This window comes from Thamnophis elegans, chromosome 2 (genome assembly GCF_009769535.1).
Source record: "Thamnophis elegans isolate rThaEle1 chromosome 2, rThaEle1.pri, whole genome shotgun sequence".
In the NCBI taxonomy this organism is placed as follows: Eukaryota; Metazoa; Chordata; class Lepidosauria; order Squamata; family Colubridae; genus Thamnophis; species Thamnophis elegans.
In genome coordinates, this window is record NC_045542.1 from 80,082,979 (window position 1) to 80,101,936 (window position 18,958).

The 18,958-nt window shown below is 38.1% G+C and overlaps 2 protein-coding genes across 2 annotated transcripts in view; one reads left to right on the top strand and one right to left on the bottom strand.

Moving 5' to 3' along the window:
- The first annotated feature begins 5,855 nt into the window (after positions 1–5,855).
- Positions 5,856–7,079, top strand: GPR151 (G protein-coupled receptor 151). The gene is given in 5 exon segments (XM_032239044.1): positions 5,856–6,463; positions 6,465–6,511; positions 6,514–6,558; positions 6,561–7,050; positions 7,052–7,079. Coding segments are annotated over 5 exon segments (1,218 nt in total).
- A 3,656-nt stretch (positions 7,080–10,735) lies between these two features.
- Positions 10,736–18,958, bottom strand: part of TCERG1 (transcription elongation regulator 1) — a 46,052-nt gene continuing 37,829 nt past the window's right edge. The window contains 7 exon segments of the mRNA XM_032209395.1: positions 10,736–11,925; positions 13,013–13,113; positions 13,266–13,349; positions 14,364–14,543; positions 14,735–14,781; positions 14,784–14,916; positions 18,118–18,282. Of these exon segments, the coding sequence (XP_032065286.1) occupies positions 11,724–11,925; positions 13,013–13,113; positions 13,266–13,349; positions 14,364–14,543; positions 14,735–14,781; positions 14,784–14,916; positions 18,118–18,282 (912 nt within the window). The 3' untranslated portion in view covers positions 10,736–11,723.

Genomic DNA, 18,958 nt, shown 5'->3' on the forward strand with positions numbered 1-18,958 from the left:
GTCCAGTTGTGGGTTTTTGGGGGGCTCTCTTAGCTTTTTTTTTCGTGCATTACTCAAACTAGGTAATATCATCAGTGGTAGTCCAGTTGGATTCCTACCAGTTGGTCCAGTTGGACTCATACCAGTTGGACTGTAGCGGTTTCCTAGTCTGTTCCATTACCCAGAGCTCTTCAGAAGACCAAAATTCACAGCACTGGACTGATCTGTTTCTGAATAAGACTCTAAGCACAATGTCAGGCCTGGAGGCCATCTTGGGCATTGGATCTTCAAGCCTGCCACATTTAGTCTGTGGGAAACTGGGAGGGGGGGATTGTATGGAGCTGGGGATATATATAGTCATAATAACATCTCTTTCTCGAGAATCAAGGACATTCTGCCCTGCACCTGGAGGGGTGTGACTGGGAGGCCAAGTCACACCAAGACAGATTCATCTGGAACAAAGCTTGAATATAAATTAAATGGGACCCAGAGAGATGATCATTTCCCATATAATATTCCTCATATTTATATTAAATATGAATAATAAACTTCCTTGAATATTGACAGATGAGAGAATGTAAGCTATACAATCTGGAGTAAGATAAACAATCTCAAGATGAATAATAATTCCCAGGTCATTTTCTATTTTACTTACTACATACATACTGTATCTAGATGATATTTTCAAAAGTTCAGCTTCTATGGGGGTCTTCAATTCTGAACATTTCTTTGAAAATGATTAATTCTTTCTTATATGTAGATTAAAGTTTTTGTTTCCCAAATCTTGCCACTGTAGCTATCTTTTGACTAGTATTAAATTTTGGGTGCCTTTTTTGTAGTATAATTCTCCTTCCTGCTCTTTTGGAATAATCATACATAGCAATTTCAACTAACTGGACTGTTTGGGATCCAACAGGTCTGACACATTTTCTTAATATCAGTCTGAGTTTGATATCAGTATCAACTCAAGTCAGTATACTTAATATCAGTATCAGTTTGAAAATTGCTGTATGCTATTTCTGGGAAATTGCATTTTCGCCTTTTTCTCATGTCCAACTGAAGTTATATGGAATATTTGGATGGATGCTGAAAATGTTACTTTAGAACATCTCTAAAGGATGACAAATGCTGAGTTTTCATTATTGCCCAATGTTAAAAGAAAAATACTATTTGTCTGTTGCCACCCACTGGCAGAATTTATAACTACAGCATTTACTGACATCTCAATTTAGATCTGAGCCATTTTCTGCATCAGACACACCTAATTTCTGAGAAGTGATCACTTTACATACACAAAACTCCCACAGTCACAGAGATCATAAAACCTATATACCTATTACAAAATAAATAAATTTGATAGGCAAATTAAAAAGTCTGTATGGAATCAGAAACTGGAGATTCTCATTTTGTCTAAATACTGGAAAACTGTTTAATTTAATATACAAAGTTTTGATAAAAAAATTAATTGCAGATTATTCAACTGAAATTCAGACTTATTTGATTCTTTTGTGTTTAGAAAAGGGAATCAATAAATACATTATTGGTGAAGATGCAGTTTTATTATAACTTATCTCATGTCCTAAAAGAATTATATTCTAGGTTGCATATACATGTAGTCCTCAACCACAATTGAACCTAAAATTTCTGTTGCTAGGTAAGACAGTTGTTAAGTGATTTTTGCTACATTTTTTACCTTTCTCACCATAGTTGTTAAATGAATCACTGCAGTTGTTAAGTTAGTAACATAGTTATTAAGTGAATCTGGCTTCCCCATTGACGTAGCTTGTTGGAAGGTTGCAAAAGGTGATCACATGATCCTTGGACACTGCAACCGTCATAAATACATGGCAGTTGCCAAGAATCTGAATTTTGATCATGTGCCCATGGGGATGCTGCAATGGTCATAAGTGTAAAAAGCGATCATAAGTCACTTTTTTTCATTATTATTGTATGTTTGAATGGTCACTAAATGAATGGTTGTAAGTCAAAGACTACCATTATTTTTGAGTTTGATAGTTATGGCTTCAAATCTTCTAAATTACACACCTATTACTTGGAAATTGATGCTGGGACATAAAAGTGGTAGGTTGTATTTTTATTGCTAAGACAGTGATCCTTCAACAGTGAAGCATCCCACCGCGACCCTGCCCCGAATTTTAATACATAACATCAGCTTCAGCTCATCCTTAGTTCTAAAATGGGTATGATTTACTTTGGCTGACCTGATTTCAGATGGTACTTTCCCTCCACTTGTAGCAAAAATTGTATCATGCAAATCAATAATCAACTCAATTGTATAATTGAATTAAATCATCTCAGCCTGGGTAAATCTAGCATTCATGCCTGCAAAGCTGCAGCTTCTCTTTTGATGCCATTCCTATAATATATAATGTATGTAGATTTATATTTTAAGTGTGCGTATGTATGTAAAACACTTAAGAGACAGGAATATGTAATATATTATAATATATTATATATATATTGTGCTTGAAGCTTGTTTCTGTCATACATCACTATCAATTAGATCATTTTTAATGTTAGTCTCTATTCCAGAAATCCCAGCTTTATGGCAAAATGTAGTGCCTTAGCTGTGCCATCACTCTCTCTCAGCCCTTCTCACCTCACAGGTTTTCTGTTGTGAGGAAAATAAGAGGAAAGTGTGTTGGATATGTTCTTTGCCTTGAGTTATTTGTAAAATAATAAAACTGAGATACAAATAAATATAAATGAAAGCAAGCTGATTAGATGAATCAAATGATTTGATCGTATATATATTAGACTTTTTAAACAAAAGGGGTATGAAATATAACTTTGAAAGAGAATATGTCAAATAGAAAAAAATATTTTATTAGTAAGTGTGCACTTAAACCTACATCTCTCCATCCCACTCACTCACCTTTGTTAATAAAGGTTGAAATATGTTTAGCGTAAAATAAATCTGTATCTTTCAACAGATTTGCTTGTTTTTGTGAGAATTGATGGTGGGCGAAAGAAAGGAAATAAGCTCTTCCACATAAGTGATATAAGTACATGCCCTTGCAGACTTTCTGATGTTCCCAGTGTCTGCATAGTTAAAACCAGTCTTCCTGACACAAAAATGACTCACTAAATGGGCTTTCTAATAAAAATCAGACCTCTAAACACTAGATGTGCTGCCATGAGATTAAACAGGCATTGTTATTTTGAAAAGTATCATCTTTGTTAATTGTTATAAACAGATAATCCATTCAAGTTCATGTTTGGACTATTTGCAATATTTTTATTGTTTGCATTTTTTTTATTTCTCTCTTCCTTAAGCAAAAAGTTGGAAACAAGGTGCAGTGTAACATCAACTACTATTTATTAATAGTAGAACAGAGATTTTTCAGAATATGATCTTTGAAAGAAAGGCAGGATGGGAATTGTATAATCAATGGTAATGATAATCAAATCCACTTCATAGGCGTAATGAAAGTAGCTTCTGTTTTATTTATCATTAGTATTTAGCTAAAAAATATGAGCTAGATTAAATATTTAACTAAGAAAAGACTTCATATTCTCTTGGTCCCAATATAATATTCTTTTTTAGTGATAGGTCTAGAACGGCTGGATGTCTGGATTTTTAAGCTTGACTTCTATTCATTTCTGCCCACCGATGGACTCACTTTTGGTCTGACATTGTTTGCTGTGCTTCCATCTTCTTTCACATTATCATATCTACCATTGGAATTTTCTGTATCCCTTTGCTGCTATCTGGATTTTCCCAGCCTGTTATGGCAGTTCTACTGTGAGACCAAATGATTTAGGAGAGAAGGAAAGAAGTGAGGTAAATGACTGTCACTTGTAAATCTCCCAGAAGCTCTGGAAATCTTTCCTGATACAGAGCACAGATGAAATCTTCAGAAAAGCAGTTGCTCTTTGTTCTTTACACACCTTGTATTTGCCATCTTAAATCTAACCACATTCAAGTATACACAACCTGGCAATGCCCAATAGGTGAATGGCCAGGGAAGCTCTGCTCCCTCTGGTGATGTCCTTGTAATATTATTTATGAGCAGGCATATCACATATGGTATGTCCATATATGTACCATATGGATGTCTACTGAGAAGTCTTCATGCATCCAAGTATATAGGTTCTGGCTTCTGCATCTTCCTAAAAGATAATGACTTTGAACAGTCAATACACACTGAAGTACAGTTTTCACTACAGACACCCATTGGCTCATGTTTCTTTTTAAATGACATCATGGTGGACAAAATCACTGATCATGATGTACTGTAGAGAGTTTTGCCCTTTTTGAAATGAATACCTGAACAAGGCTTTTGCCTAATAGTATTACAAGTTAAAGGTGGCTCCGTGGCTAATACACTGAGTTTGTCCATCAGAAAGGTCAGCAGTTTGGCGGTTTGAATTCCTAGTGCCACATAACAGAATGATCTCCCATTACTTGTTCCAGCTTCTGCCAACTTAGCAGTTCGAAAGCATGTAAAAAATCAAGTAGAAAAATAGGAACCACCTTTGGTGGGAAGGCAAACAGTGTTCTGTGTGCCTTCAGCATTTAGTCATGCTGGCCACATGACCATGGAGATGTCTTCAGACAGCGCTTGCTCTTCGGCTTTGGAGATGAGCACTGCTTCCTGGAGTCAGGAACAACTAGCACATATGTGCAAGGGGAACCTTTACCTTACCTTTTTACAAGTTCATATGTGTTATGGAAATCAGCAAATAAAGACGATGAAAGTGAATGTCTTCAGAGGGCTCCAGAGTTGAAGTTCAGATCCTGAAAGGCTTCTTTGTCTATCAGAATGCTGAAATAGCAGTACAACTAAGAGGAATGAGCAGTAGAATGGGAAATCTCATCTGAAATTTCATCATATAGAATTCACTTTAGGTAAGCCCCTTAGCCTTATTTTGCAGGATAGGGATATAAAAATTACAACTGTCTTATTATAATTAATCAGATCTTCAAACATCACATTTTGTAAAGCAATGCAAAAATATTAAACCATTTTAGTTTGCAAGATTTCTGCAATGTTTCTTTCTTAACACTCTTTAAAATCTCAAAACACAACTCCAGCTAGAAATCAGATGTTTCAGCCAACCACTTCTAGCATCTGACTGTATCTCTGCCCAACAAAACAACTCTATATCCTGTTATAATGATCTCCATTCTTCAATTATTGTTCTTCACTGGACACAAAATTTTGAGAAGCAGCAGCAAGTGCTGCAATTAAAATATACACATCAAACTCCCCCGAAGATGAATGAAAACATACCTCAAAGTCAAATGCAGAACAGAAATCTGTGTTAAAGGGATTTTGTATAATAACGTTCCAAATGCCCAGGCTAATGTCTGCAAAGCTGAATGGGTTTTATATGTAGAAAATGGAATGGAGCTGTGTTGTTTCACTGTATGTTTTGTACTTGTGCACAGTTGCTTTAAGCCTGCCCCTGATTCAGAATATCACCAAAATTAGAGATCTTCTGAGCTTTGATGCTTGCTTCAACCAATAGCTAGAATACATTTCCAAATGATTTTTTTTTTTAAAGGATGGGAATCAAGCACTGTAATTCTGGATTTTACACCAGTTGTGGAAGGATGGTTTTAATTACCCAGGGTTGCTGTACTGGTTGTCAGACTCCCTAATAAGCAGCTGGCTTTGTGCTCCCACCCACTGGGAGACTGTCAGTCAAAGCTCGTAGCAGTTATATAGCAATGAGAAGCTCAGTTAAGATCCATATGTAGCAAATTGAGACACCTCTCACAGAGGTTCTGTATTATATAAAGCATCACTGATTTGTCTTAGCCGCAGTTGAACAAAAGGCAGAGGAAAACAAGAAGAGACACATCAAGACCCATCAACGCTTACCAACACAAGGCTGCTTTCAACATCATGAACAGCTCTCTGACTGAACCTCTCCATTATGCGGGGGGCTACCAACCCCAGGACTCCAAGGAATGGAAGGTGATCATCACGACTTTCTTGGGGGTAATTTGCCTGGCAGGCTTTGCTGGGAATGTGTGCGTAATTGGAATCTTAATGTACAATACAAAGAAAGGGAAGCCTTCGATGATTCATTCTTTGATCTTCAACCTCAGCCTGGCAGATCTGCTCCTCGTCCTTTTCGTCCTGCCCTTCAGGGCAGCGGCTTATTCTCAAGGAGTCTGGTACTTGGGCTGGTTTCTTTGCAAAGCCTCTGACTGGTTCCAACAAGCTTGCATGACAGTGAAGAGTCTAACTATTGCTGTGGTGGCCAAGACATGCTTCATGTATGCAAATAACCCAGCGAAACAAGTGAATATTAAATGGCATGCCATCTGTGCAGTGCTGATGGTTATTTGGCTGGTCGCCTTGGGAATCCCACTACCTTTGTGGTTCTTCAACAGCCTTTGGGAGCCAGAGATAGGCTCATCTTCGTGCATTGTGATTATTCCAGCCCAAGCTCATGAGTTCATGTCAGCCTTTGTCAAATTGTATCCCTTTCTGGTATTTTGTGCCCCTCACCTTTGCTTTCTTTTATTTCTGGAGAGCGTATGGTAGATGCCAGAGGAGGGGACCAAGACTCAAAACCTAAGGAATCAGATTCGATCCAGGTGTTGACAATGATGCTTCTGAGCGTTACCATTACTTCTGCTGTGATGTGGTTTCCTGATTGGATATCTTGGTTCTGGCTCTGGCACCAGAAGAAGGATGGACCTGCTCTCCCACAAGGTTTCATGGCCACTACCCAGGTTTTGATGTTTGCCATCTCTTCAGCAAATCCTGTTATCTTTGTCCTCATGTCTGAAGAATTCAGAGAGGGTTTTAAAGGTCTATGGAAATGGTTTACACTGGAAAAGCCTCTACCTCCTACAGAAGATCTGGAGGAAGCAGCAGTTGATAACTTGGAGGGAATCTCAAGCAATGCTCCTTCGCCAGAGGCAATGACTCCTAATCAAGAGGAAGAGCCCCATTCTGTCCCTGCTACCTCAGAAGACTTGGAGATGCCCGTTTTGCCAGATGTTGAACAATTCTGGCACGAAAGGGAAGCTCTTCCTGATGCTCAAGACAATGATCCTGTTCCTTGGGAAAATGAAGGACGAGATACCAGGTTGTGATCAACCAAAGTGCAATTAGGAAGCTGGATACCAAATTTTACTAGGTTGGATTCAGGCATAGTCATGTTTAGGGTAGATTCACTGAAATCATGGGATGTTTCTTGGATAACTTTAAACATCTATTAATGTTAGTGGATCTCATTCTAACATGCTTAAATCTGATTACAACACTACATTTCTTATTACTTAGGTGATGTTGAACTGGCAGTTGTAGCATGTAGAAGTTATTTTCATTACTGTAGTTTTTGTCTTTTCATGTGTCTTCACATTTGGAAGTTACTTCTTCAATTATGTGTGATGCACAGATACAGCTGTCATTCTCATTACTCTGTTGTTAAGAGCTTATTGTTTAAAAATTACGTTGCATTTCTGGATGCTAATTTAAAGTTTCAGAATATCTTTTTAATTTTATTTGTTAAATTTGCAAAGTAACACTGCTTACGAGCTGGTTCTATGTGATCTATGTTTAAACATATATGTTTAAACATAAATATGTGATCTATGTTTAAACATTTGAACAAAGAATTGCAAAGGAAAAGGTATAATTTGATTTTCAGTAGTGAGAATATTCATTATACATTTTATCAGTACTACAGAAATGTATATTAAATATACTGAAAGAAAGGTGGATCAAGTTATTATATTAACTGAACTTTTCAATTGATAGTTTTTTCTATGCTGTACCTCAGTAATTGAACTGGATTTATATTTTAGTGTTCCAAGGAAGTCATTAAGATCATTAGTAACATAAAGGTGTAGCTGGGCAGTATTCTATTAACTTGTATTTTAGTCATATCAAATAGACAAGAATTTCACATTATGCAATTTAGAAGTTTCCTCCCAAAAAAGCTGTATCGGTACTGATTATAGAAAATATATTGACTGTATGCTGTTTGGCATTTCATCTTACTGTTTTTATAACTTTTGAAACAAGTTACTGATACAGGTTATTATTCAGATGTGACAAGCTGTGATATACCCGTTTGTGATTAGCAAGCCCTTATTATGTCCAATCACATACACATTATATATAAAACTGTGGAGTCATACAAACACATTAAGCAAAATTAACGATTGACTTGTTTTCTAAACTGTTTTAATGAAATCCCCCCCCCCCCCAATGAGCTACAAGTTGTATGTTTCATAATTTGGAAATAATTAAATGAAGAGCAGGTGGTTGCTAAAGATAACAATTCCATCAGCAAGCAGCTTAGAAATCACTCGCCCTTTCAATTTATGGTCAACTCTAGGGGTGGAAACTTTGACGATTTTTTATTATTATCGGGGTTTTAAATCTCCATCAGTACTAAAATTGTGAGAAAGGGCAGTAGTCTGAAGCATCCAAATACAATATTTGTCCTGTGGTCTATCCAGCTATTGAACTACTGCATTGCTCTAGCAGTCTTGTGAGTGTGCATGCGACACTAGCTTTTTTTTACTTGATAAAAGGTTTCATAAGAATGTGCCATCACACACACACACATACACACACACAGGAACACTGAAAAATGCACTTTGGCATCTTCTGTGACACAACAGATGAAACAGCTCTTGACTCATGTGCCATTTTTGTCTTGTGAAAGACAAAAAATCTGCTGTGCCGAAGTAAACTGGATGAACAGCATGCCAGTTGAGACAACTTCCAGACACACAGGTAGTGGGGTATGCATATTTATTTATTTCGGACAAAACTCCCCCCTTCCCCCAAGGAAACTCTTACCTTAATATTTGATTTCACCTGTGTTGGTCCATTTATTGCGCAAGCTTTGTAATTCAAGATGCCTAAATTTGAATAGCACCACATGCTTTTGTATTCTTTGAAATGCATTTCTGCACCAAATGTCATGGAATCACAGTAACAATTTCTTGTCTTCATTATTTCTATTTGAGATATACCCAGTCATGCCTTAATTTAACTTACTCTATGAGCATTAATTGTATTGCATAAGTATGTCCCCACCATTTATACTGGAGATTTGTGGCCAATACAATTAACTAAGTTAAATTTACAAGATATTACATAGTCAGGCTGGTAAATTTTTTTTAAGAAATAAGAACACTATGGTCAACCAATTGAACTGTTATAGAAATCACACAAACATATAAATTCATGTATACACCCATCCAAGGATAAGCTCACCCCTTGACTTTTTAACCAAAATACCATGAAAAATATACCACCAGAGAAGCTGGCGCCATTTTTCATGGTACTTGGTTAAAATTATCTAAGGGTTGCTTAGCCAGGAGTACAATACACACACAAGGGCAAGTCCACTGTGGATAAGCTACACCAATTTTTAAGCTTTATTTTACCACCTAAATTATTGGATAGTTTCCAGTTATATGGTTTTAAATATTTTAAAATAGTTAAAAATATTTTTTCTAAGACTATAAATTTGCATTGAAATGCATCTAAACTGTATGTATGTATGTATGTATGTATGTATGTATAATTAAGAATAAGTGAAAAAACATTATTGCATGATAAACAGCTCATAAGAATCCGACATTGTTGGTATATTGCAAATGATGTGTTGTTCCATCTGTGAAATTCACGATATAAATGGATCTGATTCATTTTGAATTCAAGGAGGATGTCGTTAAATAAATTACAATTTTGGACTATTTGAATTTCCTCCGTTGTCCAGGTCCAAGATAGTTAGAATTAGCCCTTCGAACTTAGTAGTGAATTAGTGAAGTGGTAACAACACAAAACAGTTTATTCACCAACAATTGAGTCCTTTTGGAACTTTAGATGCTGTTTGTATCAAGTATTTTTCAAATATAGTCCCATATTTTGCAAATTATCGCCATCTTCAGAAGTGGACCTGGTTCAACCTAAGCAAGCTAGTCTAACCAAAAGTACAGCCTAACTATCTGGAATATAAACACTGTCCACAAACAATTCTTGAGTGCTTATGGGATTCGTTGAGAGGGTTGCAATGGCACTCAAAACAGGCAGGACTCTCCAACAATACAAATGTTGTATGTTGAATACAAATACAAAGAGAATTTTGTGTGGTTGTTATTGAATTTCAATCTTCTGCCATCCAGCTTACTACTGATCTCAGACACAAATTAAAATGGAGTAGAGAGGAGAGAAAGCAAAGCCAAAAAGAAAAAGAAAAGAGAGAGATGAGGGTGATTTTATTGAATGACATCCACTACCAAACATGTGGATAATTTTCTAAAGTAATGTGGAGCACTATGGGGGACAAAAAACATTGACGATAAACGGCAAACTAAAACTGGAAATATGGTGAAATGCTCAGCAAGTGTTTTCTGAAACTACTGTTCTGGAAGCACTAAAAAGATCAAGAAGCATCTTCCAAGGTTCATTCTGGTTAGAAATATGAGAATATTCGTTGTTTGTACCAAAGTCATAAGGATGGCTAGCCAAATCCAAAGGACACATGCTGCCAACCCATATATTAAGATAAAAAGAGGTCTCAAGCATTCATCAACTGTTTTAAAATGTTCAGAGACAAAATTAAATAGAATGCTTTACAGCTATACTATTAGCTATTAATATAAGGATTACATGATCTATAAAGCAAAAAATAAGTATATATATTCACAGCAGTTTCAAATATAATTGATTTCCTCCATTTTAATGGAATTTCAAGTGATTATATAATTTATATCTTTAGAACGTAAAACACAATTACTAATATGTACAATGCATATATAAAAAGGGTTGGTTTATTGTCGTTCAAATACATAAACTGAACAATCCCAACATTTCAAAATTAAACTATAGAAACACAAGTTTAACATTCAAAACAGAAACATAGTTTACAAGAAATATCCAGAAAAAAAAAATCCATATTCTAATCCAAAGCAGATAAGAGACATTTTAATAGTAAATAAAAATGTTTTTTGTACAACCATGCTGTCCTGGCAATTTTTTCACCCCTGTGTATTTTCATTTCAGAGCAACACATTACCAAACTACCAGGGAAAGCCACTTGATTGTGCCTAACCGGGGGTGCAGGTGGGGGGGGAGGGAAGGGGGACAGGGAAGAGAGCAGCCAATCAAGGCAGGCTTGTTAACTAGGTCAAATGGTGTTTATATAATTTGGTCACTGCACTTTTATTTTCCTCTCATGCTGTATTGGACATTAATGAATCGGACATTAGTCCTGATTTATGCAGGAAAAGTCACACATGAGTAAAAGATTAGGCCCTATCTTGCCAGGTTACTGAAGGGCACTATCTCACTATGGTCTTCTGCACTCAATAGGTTAATCCTCAGAGTGCATAACCTTAACTCTTCCATTAGGACATCTGGGGTATTTTTACAGTTCTCAACTTTAAGTCATATGTCAATCTTCCCATGGCTTTAACATGTAACACTATCAGCAAGAACACTTCCAAATGCTACCAATATCCAAGCCTTGTACATAGATATTGTATTATTCTAGGATTGAAAAATCACTGGAAATAGTTGCATGGTTAGAATATTTGTCAGTCATGCAACAAAGAGAAAAAGCATAAATAATGCAAATATTCTCTCTGTACAGAGACTGCTTAATGTTCATAAATGTTGCTTCCTGGATGGTTTTGCAATAGGTTCGTGGTAATGCATATGACTAGACCTGACAGATGGCTCATGCAATTTTCTTGATTTAACGTAAACCTTTTGCTCAAGAATATTTTATAATTATTTTGTTGTTCGCCTTGTAGGTTCTGAAGCTGTAGGTGGTGGAGGGGGACCTCTGCGATCTAAATCATCAACATAGGATACGATGAGTTTTCGCCTTTCCTCTGGCACACAGTCTAGTACCAGATAACGTTTGTCATTCTGTAATATCTTTTCTATATCTTTCAGGTGTTGGTCAGATTCCTGGATTAATTTTTTGGATCTGCAATTAAGTATAAAGATTATCGTTATCATCAAATGAGTGAACGTTACACAAACGAACTAGAATTTGAGGGGGAAGAAATATTAGGTGGTTCACTGCCTTGAGTTATTTATAAAAATAATAACATGAGGATTAAAAAATTATCTGGGTTTCATTTAGGTAGGACAAGTGCTGACAAAGACACAATATCTAAACTATCCTAAAAGACTACCTCTTCAGACCTGAAGTGAATTAAAGTATTAGGAGGGTAGGACTGTTTAAAAAATTGCTCTGTAATTGTTAATGCTCTATATACAGGATTAGGCTTCAGTTTGACAGCTATAAGGTTTAACATTAGCACTAATTAAGCTGTAAAAATGTAAATAGGGAAAAGATTTGTCACTTTGTAACCAAACAACACTGTAGGAAACACATTCTCATAACCGTTATAACCAACCCATAGCCTAGTCCAGGATAACCTTTAGGATCAAACTGATCTTATTAATATTTAGGCAGCATTAGGTTGATTTTTTAGAACTGCTGATCTCTTAAACTTGAATGAAAGCAGAATACAATTTGTCTTGAGAAAGAGATTGTGTATTGCCATACTATGATGTCATAAGGAAGGTTTAAAAATCGTAATGCTTGAAGAAACTCTTTAGGTGTGGGGCCATTTTTACTTACAAGATTGTTCTTCAGGAAGCAGAACACCTAGATCTAATTCAATGGTCACATATAAAGTACCTGCCTTTGTCTTCTATTAAGAAATAACTCCGTATCATGCTGAATATATATTCCTAAACTTTTGTATAATTAAAAGTGATTTAGTCCCCACAACACACACACACACACACACAGACACAAACAAGTTTCCTTGTGTTTCAAATGAAGTATTAAATTCAATTTTCAGAAATATCAATGTTAAACACTCAATAGTGAATCACTATCACTAACTCATAATCTGGTACTTTTTGGAAAAGAGGATAAACCAAAAGTCCTGTTCCCCAAAACTACAATATTAACTAAGTATAATCCCATATTAGTCATTTAAGATAAAAACAATACAGAAATGAAGAAAGCCATTCATGTACTGTATCTTATAACATACCTGTATGTTATAAATTTGGTCTCTTTCAAAAGTGTTCTGAAATCAGCTTTGGCTGTAATATATTTGTCTCTGATATATTCTTCAAACTCCCTTTGCTTTTTCTGCATTTAAAGAAATAGAAATAATCACTAGAAATTTCTGCCGGATTATATATTTTTTTCTTGAGGACAAAAAAAATACAAAGAGGAGGTTGTTATATTTACTTTTAAACAGTAAGATAAAAAGCCAGGGCAAACCAGTACAAGTTTCTTACTCTGTCACTGGAAGAGAATTTAATGCACCTCGGATCTTCTTTAATTATCTTCTTTACTTCTTTCCACGTTGACGTTAAGGTAATCTTTGAAAGAAAAAAACAGAAAATTGCAGGTTTAATGAACGAAGTATTTAAAATTTAAGTGTACGGGGCCATGAATAAAGGATTATCTGCAATTTAAAGCAGATGCATCCCCATCTACCCGCAATCACAAACCTGTCATGCATCCCAGGAAAAAGCATGACTCTTTTAAAAAGTTGTGAATAGGCACTACACTCGTTCCAAGTCCTTTTAGACTTAAGTCTGAACCAGCACTAGTACAGGACTAATAAATACTGACTATGGTGTCACAATAATAGAATATTTAAATAGTGCAAGATACAGAACTCCCTGTTATGTGAAGCCAGCTTCCACTGCATGGCTTTTACTTTGATACATAGATGTGCTGCCTATTTTATTACCCAATGTTCCCTTTTTATATCTCCTCACTCCTTCATTGATAGAAAAACATAGATAGTTCTATTTCATTCAGGAAGAAATTACAGAAGGTACTAACGGAGCTCACAGATCTATGAATCTGGTAATTTGCATGTTGAGCTGAATTTTATTTTACTGTCCAAACCTTTTAAAAGGATGATAATCTGGGATTATTCATTAACAGTATTTAAAATAAATAAAATGTGAGGCATTTACCTTGATACTATTTATATTAGTATATGCCACTGCACCTAGTAAGTTGTTTTAAGTATAGCGATACATACAGGATCAAATCTATTCCCTCTCTTGCCAGTGATTGGTTCATACATTCCTGAGATCTCCAGCCCTTAAAACACTAAAAGGGAACAAAAAAATGTTTACACAAATCCCTCAACTACCTTTTTCCTATGGTTTAGCTCTAGAAGTAGAAGTGAAGTATAGGCTTGTTCTAATCTATCAGCAATGGTTTCCAGATTTTGTGACTCTTAAAATAATGGTTAATTGGAAGACACTAATTTCTCTGAAGAATAACGTCATTAAGATACAAACATAAATTGAACTAAGGAACCACAAAATTATGACATTAACATTCGGGGAAAATATAAGATGTATTAGCCTTACTGATGAAGTTTCATCTAGAAGTTGCCGGAAATGTTCTTTTTTCTTCTTTGTAAGTGCCTCAATGTGTTCATTAAAAAGTTTTTCCTTCTCTTCTCTTTCCAAAAGGGAGCCAGATTCCCAACGATGATCTTTTCGAAGTGTTCGCCTTGTATCAGACCATGACACATCTGAAGATCGTACCTAGCAGAGTAAAACAAATATTTCCTTACCATATACTGAAAAGTGCTGATACTATATACAGCAACAGCTAATCTAGATTTGTCCCCCATGCGATACAATTGAGGAATCCATGTTCACACCAGTGTTGTCAGCATTTCAAAAATTACTTTCAGTTAAAATTACACAATCAATTTAATGCAAAGAAACCTCACCATATCAGATAAGAGCGCTTTGAAATTCTGGATAGCCTCTTCTCGTTGTGCTGTTCTCGTTCTCTATCAATCTCTTTTGTCTGCTCTGAACGAGCTTTTTGAACTTCTCTCTCTCGTTCACGCAAGCTTGCCTCAATTCGTGCTTGTCTTTCCATTTCCTTTTCTTTTTCAGAGTCTACATTCTGAAATACAATCCAAAGCACACATACTGCATTTATATTAGGCTAATAGATAAAAGTACTAACAAAAGTAAATTCAAGCAAAAAACCCAATATACTTAAAGTATGATACACAATGACAGAATTATGATATTTGTGTTGCATCTTCTACAATCTTTTTCTGACTTAAAAGAGAAAATATACACAAAAAAATTAAAAAATACCCTAACATTACCGTATATACTCAAGTATAAGCCGAGTTTTTCAGCCCACTTTTTGGGCTGAAAAAAGCCGCCTCGGCTTATACTCGAGTCAGTGAAAATTTGCCCGAAATGGAGGAGAAAAAGGGGTGGGGCCATGCCGCTGGGTGACGCTCGTGAATGGCCCAGCGCCCCTGTGAGTTTCTCCTCCCTCTGTGTCAGCGCCGCCGCCCACCCGAAGCCTCCTGATTCCCACCGCCGGAGTTACTCACTCATGTGAAGCTGCCCGCCCTTCCCTTTTTCTTTAAACGAGCTTCAGTTTCTGAGGGGGGAAAAAAGCTTTATGTGCCAGGATTATTGAGTTCCTCGTCAATTGAGATCCGCCCACGATCAAGGGCAACTGAGGCACCTGCAAAGGCGTCACATCACCACCACCCATGTTCACGAGGCGCCAGGCATCGCAGGGCACAGAGGAACCCAGCAGACAGATGGGAGACCGGGGGGGGGGGGGGGGGAGGAAGAGATCCCGTCTAGGGTAAAAAGAGGGAAAAGTGGAGAGCCTACCCTGGACGGGATCTCTTCTTTCCCAGTGCTTTCCCCGGGCTCAGCCATCTCTGTTTCCTCCCCGCCAAGCCTACCTGCCGGCGGACCCTTGCTACGAACCTCCCTTATCTACCGCAAGGAGAACCGATACACGTGGCTGCCTCTTTTCCCTTCCGCAGCCACTTCCAGCCTGCCTTCTCACATACTGGCCAAGCGCTTCCCGCCCGTCCTTCGCTTTGGGGATGCTTCGCTTGCTCTCTTCGGCGCGCTTTGCATTTAGCCCTCACTTCTCATCTCTGCCTCCCCGGCTCAGCTGCGCCCTCGCTTCCCCCACCCGCCAACGATCATCCCAGAGGCTCCAAGCAGAGACTGAAGGAAGACCGCATTTCAGTTAGCGCACCTCGGAGTCACCGAAAACTCGATGCCGGCTTCCCCGTGTTTTGTTTGTAGTGAAGAATAAACTGACAGTTGGTCAGAGGGAAGGTGGTGGTGGGGGTGGAGGCTGAGTGTCCAAGGAAGCCAACCCAGATGGGCATCGCAGGGCGCAGAGGAACCCAGCAGACAGACGGGAGACCGGGGGGTGGGGGAGGAAGAGATCCCGTCCAAGGTAGGCTCTCCGCTTTTCCCTCTTTTTACCCTGGATGGGATCTCTTCCTTCCCCCCTCCCCCGGTCTTCCGTCTGTCTGCTGGGTTCCTCTGCGCCCCCCAACTGGCAACGGTCAATTTCAGACCCTCTAACTGGTAAATAGACCTGAGGCCATAAGTGGAATTCCTCCAGCAGGGAGGATTTGAACTTTGGGGTCCAGCGGAGGAGAAAGTAGGCAGAAAGTGAGCAGAATTCCAGAGGGCTGATCCAGACACGGCTGCGGCGCGGAGGGTGGTTCTTGCGCTCCGAGCTAGCCTGCCCGCTTCCTCTTGCCCATCCGCCGCCGAGAACTCAGAGGCGGGCAGCTGCTGAGAAGTCTTGGGCTTGGAGGCGGAGCGCGCTTCCCTCCGGTCTTTTCTTTCTTGGCTCTCGGGCTTCGGCAGTCTCCGGCGCTAGAAGCTGGGTGGAGCCCTAGCGTGCAGAACTTCAGGGGGAAATGCGCGGTGGCGGCCAGCTGAAGAGCGAGGCGCGCTTCAGGGCGCTGCAGGCCTGGGGAGCGGGAGGAGCACTGGTGGTTTGTTTTTGGGGTGGGGGGTGCGACGGGGAAGGGGGTGACTGTGCGGAGAGGCTCAGAGGCGGATACGCCTGGCAGTCGGTGGGGACGTTGCCGAGAGGGGTTGCGCTGGGAAAGGGTGGCGTGCGGCAGACCGTGCAAGCTCTCTCGCTCCGTTTTGGTGGAAGGACAGCGGTGGCGGGGAGGCGTTTTGTTCCGAGAACAGGCTGCTCGGCGAGAGGAAAGGGGGCTCCCTGAGAAGCGAGAGCAGCGAAGAGGTGGTGCAGTCACAGAATTCCCCGACACTCGCTTTTTTTTAACCCAGCCTACCTCGTAGGGTTGTTGTTACGGGGCTAGACTAGGAAAGGCAGCCTTTCTCCCATTTTCGAGAAAAAGTAAGGATGTCCATCTGGTAGAACAACCACCTGTGCAATTTGGTGGCGATCCGCGAACGTTCAAGCCATGTAATGCGTGGGAAGGCATAGAATAAAGTTAGCATACTTGAAGTGAAATAGGCTTTGGTTATGTTTAGGTTGCATTAGCTAAAATGTGCCAATACCATCCTTGTTGGTAAGAATTGTTGTCATGTTAGAAGAATGACTAAGCCTGACAGCCTAATCTACTCTGTATTAAATAAATAAAATGGGTTCGTGATGCATGGGAAGAGATTCTGGAGGACATGGTGCAACGCGCCTTCAAGAAATGTGGCATTAGTAATGCTATGGATGGCAGTGAAGACAGCGCTTTGTATGAGTTTTGAAGGATTTTAACTCTTGTGTTTTAGCTTGGTTGCTGAATGAGCTAAGGTTTTTGTACTTTTAAAGTTATTGTTGATACCATATTGTTTTTATTGACCCTCTTTTCCACTTACAGAGCTAGTTTACTGTTTTTCTTTGAAATAAATATTCAAAAACATTATTGGTATCTATTTTTATTTTTGAAATTTACCGGTAGCTGCTGCATTTCCCACCCTAGGCTTATACTCGAGTCAATAACTTTTCCAGTTTTTTGTGGTAAAATTAGGTGCCTCGGCTTATATTCGGATCGACCTATACTCGAGTATATACGGTAATATACTAAATTGATACAAATATATCAAATATTCATTAAATAATAATAATAATGTTTTACCCTTTCAGAATGCATTCTTTCATTTGAAATTGTTATTTATTCTAGCAAAAATAAGATAAAAACACTAGTCTGAGAATACAAACAATGCTGACCACTAATCAATTGATTTCTAAAAACAGCATTTCACAAAACCGTACTTCAAATTCTATACCAATTAATCCAACAATGAAATACTAAAAAAATGGCAACAGTGTTGTCATTGACATACATACTTTGGCTATTTTTTCAATATATTGTTTAAAAAGATCCTCTCTTTGTGAAGAACTATCCACGGCTTTGTAGCGAGGGTCAGTCTCTACTTTGTCCTTCACTTTACTCCAGCGAGACTGACTGTCCAAGTGATGATTAGATAGCAGTTCAAAGAACTCCATTTTAATCTATGATTTCAATTAAAAGACAAAAGAAAAAGGGGAGGAAAATAAAGTTACATTGCTTACCAAACATTCCAAAAAAATGTTAAAAAGCAACAAACTTACCGCAATGAAAAATTAGTTTAATTAGAAACTGAGTTATTAGAGTATTAAGGAACAGAAGTAATGGCTATGTTTACATGTATGTCAGAGAACTACTTCAATACTAGGATATTTCTTAACAAGTTTATACTATGCTGGTATACTTTACTATTCTGTATTAGCACTGGTACAATAACTGCACAAGCAAGCCAAGCTGTGAAGACAGGCCCAGCTAATCTATATAATTACTGAAATAGGCCATATATGTGCATAAGAATAAATACAGTGGGGCAAAAAATTATTTAGTCAGCCCCCAATTGTGCAAGTTCTCCCACTTAAAAAGATGAGAGAGGCCTGTAATTGACATCATAGGTAGACCTCAACTATGAGAGACAGAATGAGAAAACAAATCCAGACAATCACATTGTCTGATTTGGAAATAATTTTTTTGCAAATTATGGAGGAAAATAAGTATTTGGCCAATTCATCTCAATACTTTGTTATATATCTTTTGTTGGCAATGACAGAAGTCAAACATTTTCTGTAAGTCTTCACAAGGTTGGCACACACTGTTGCTAGTATGTTGGCTCATTCCTCCATG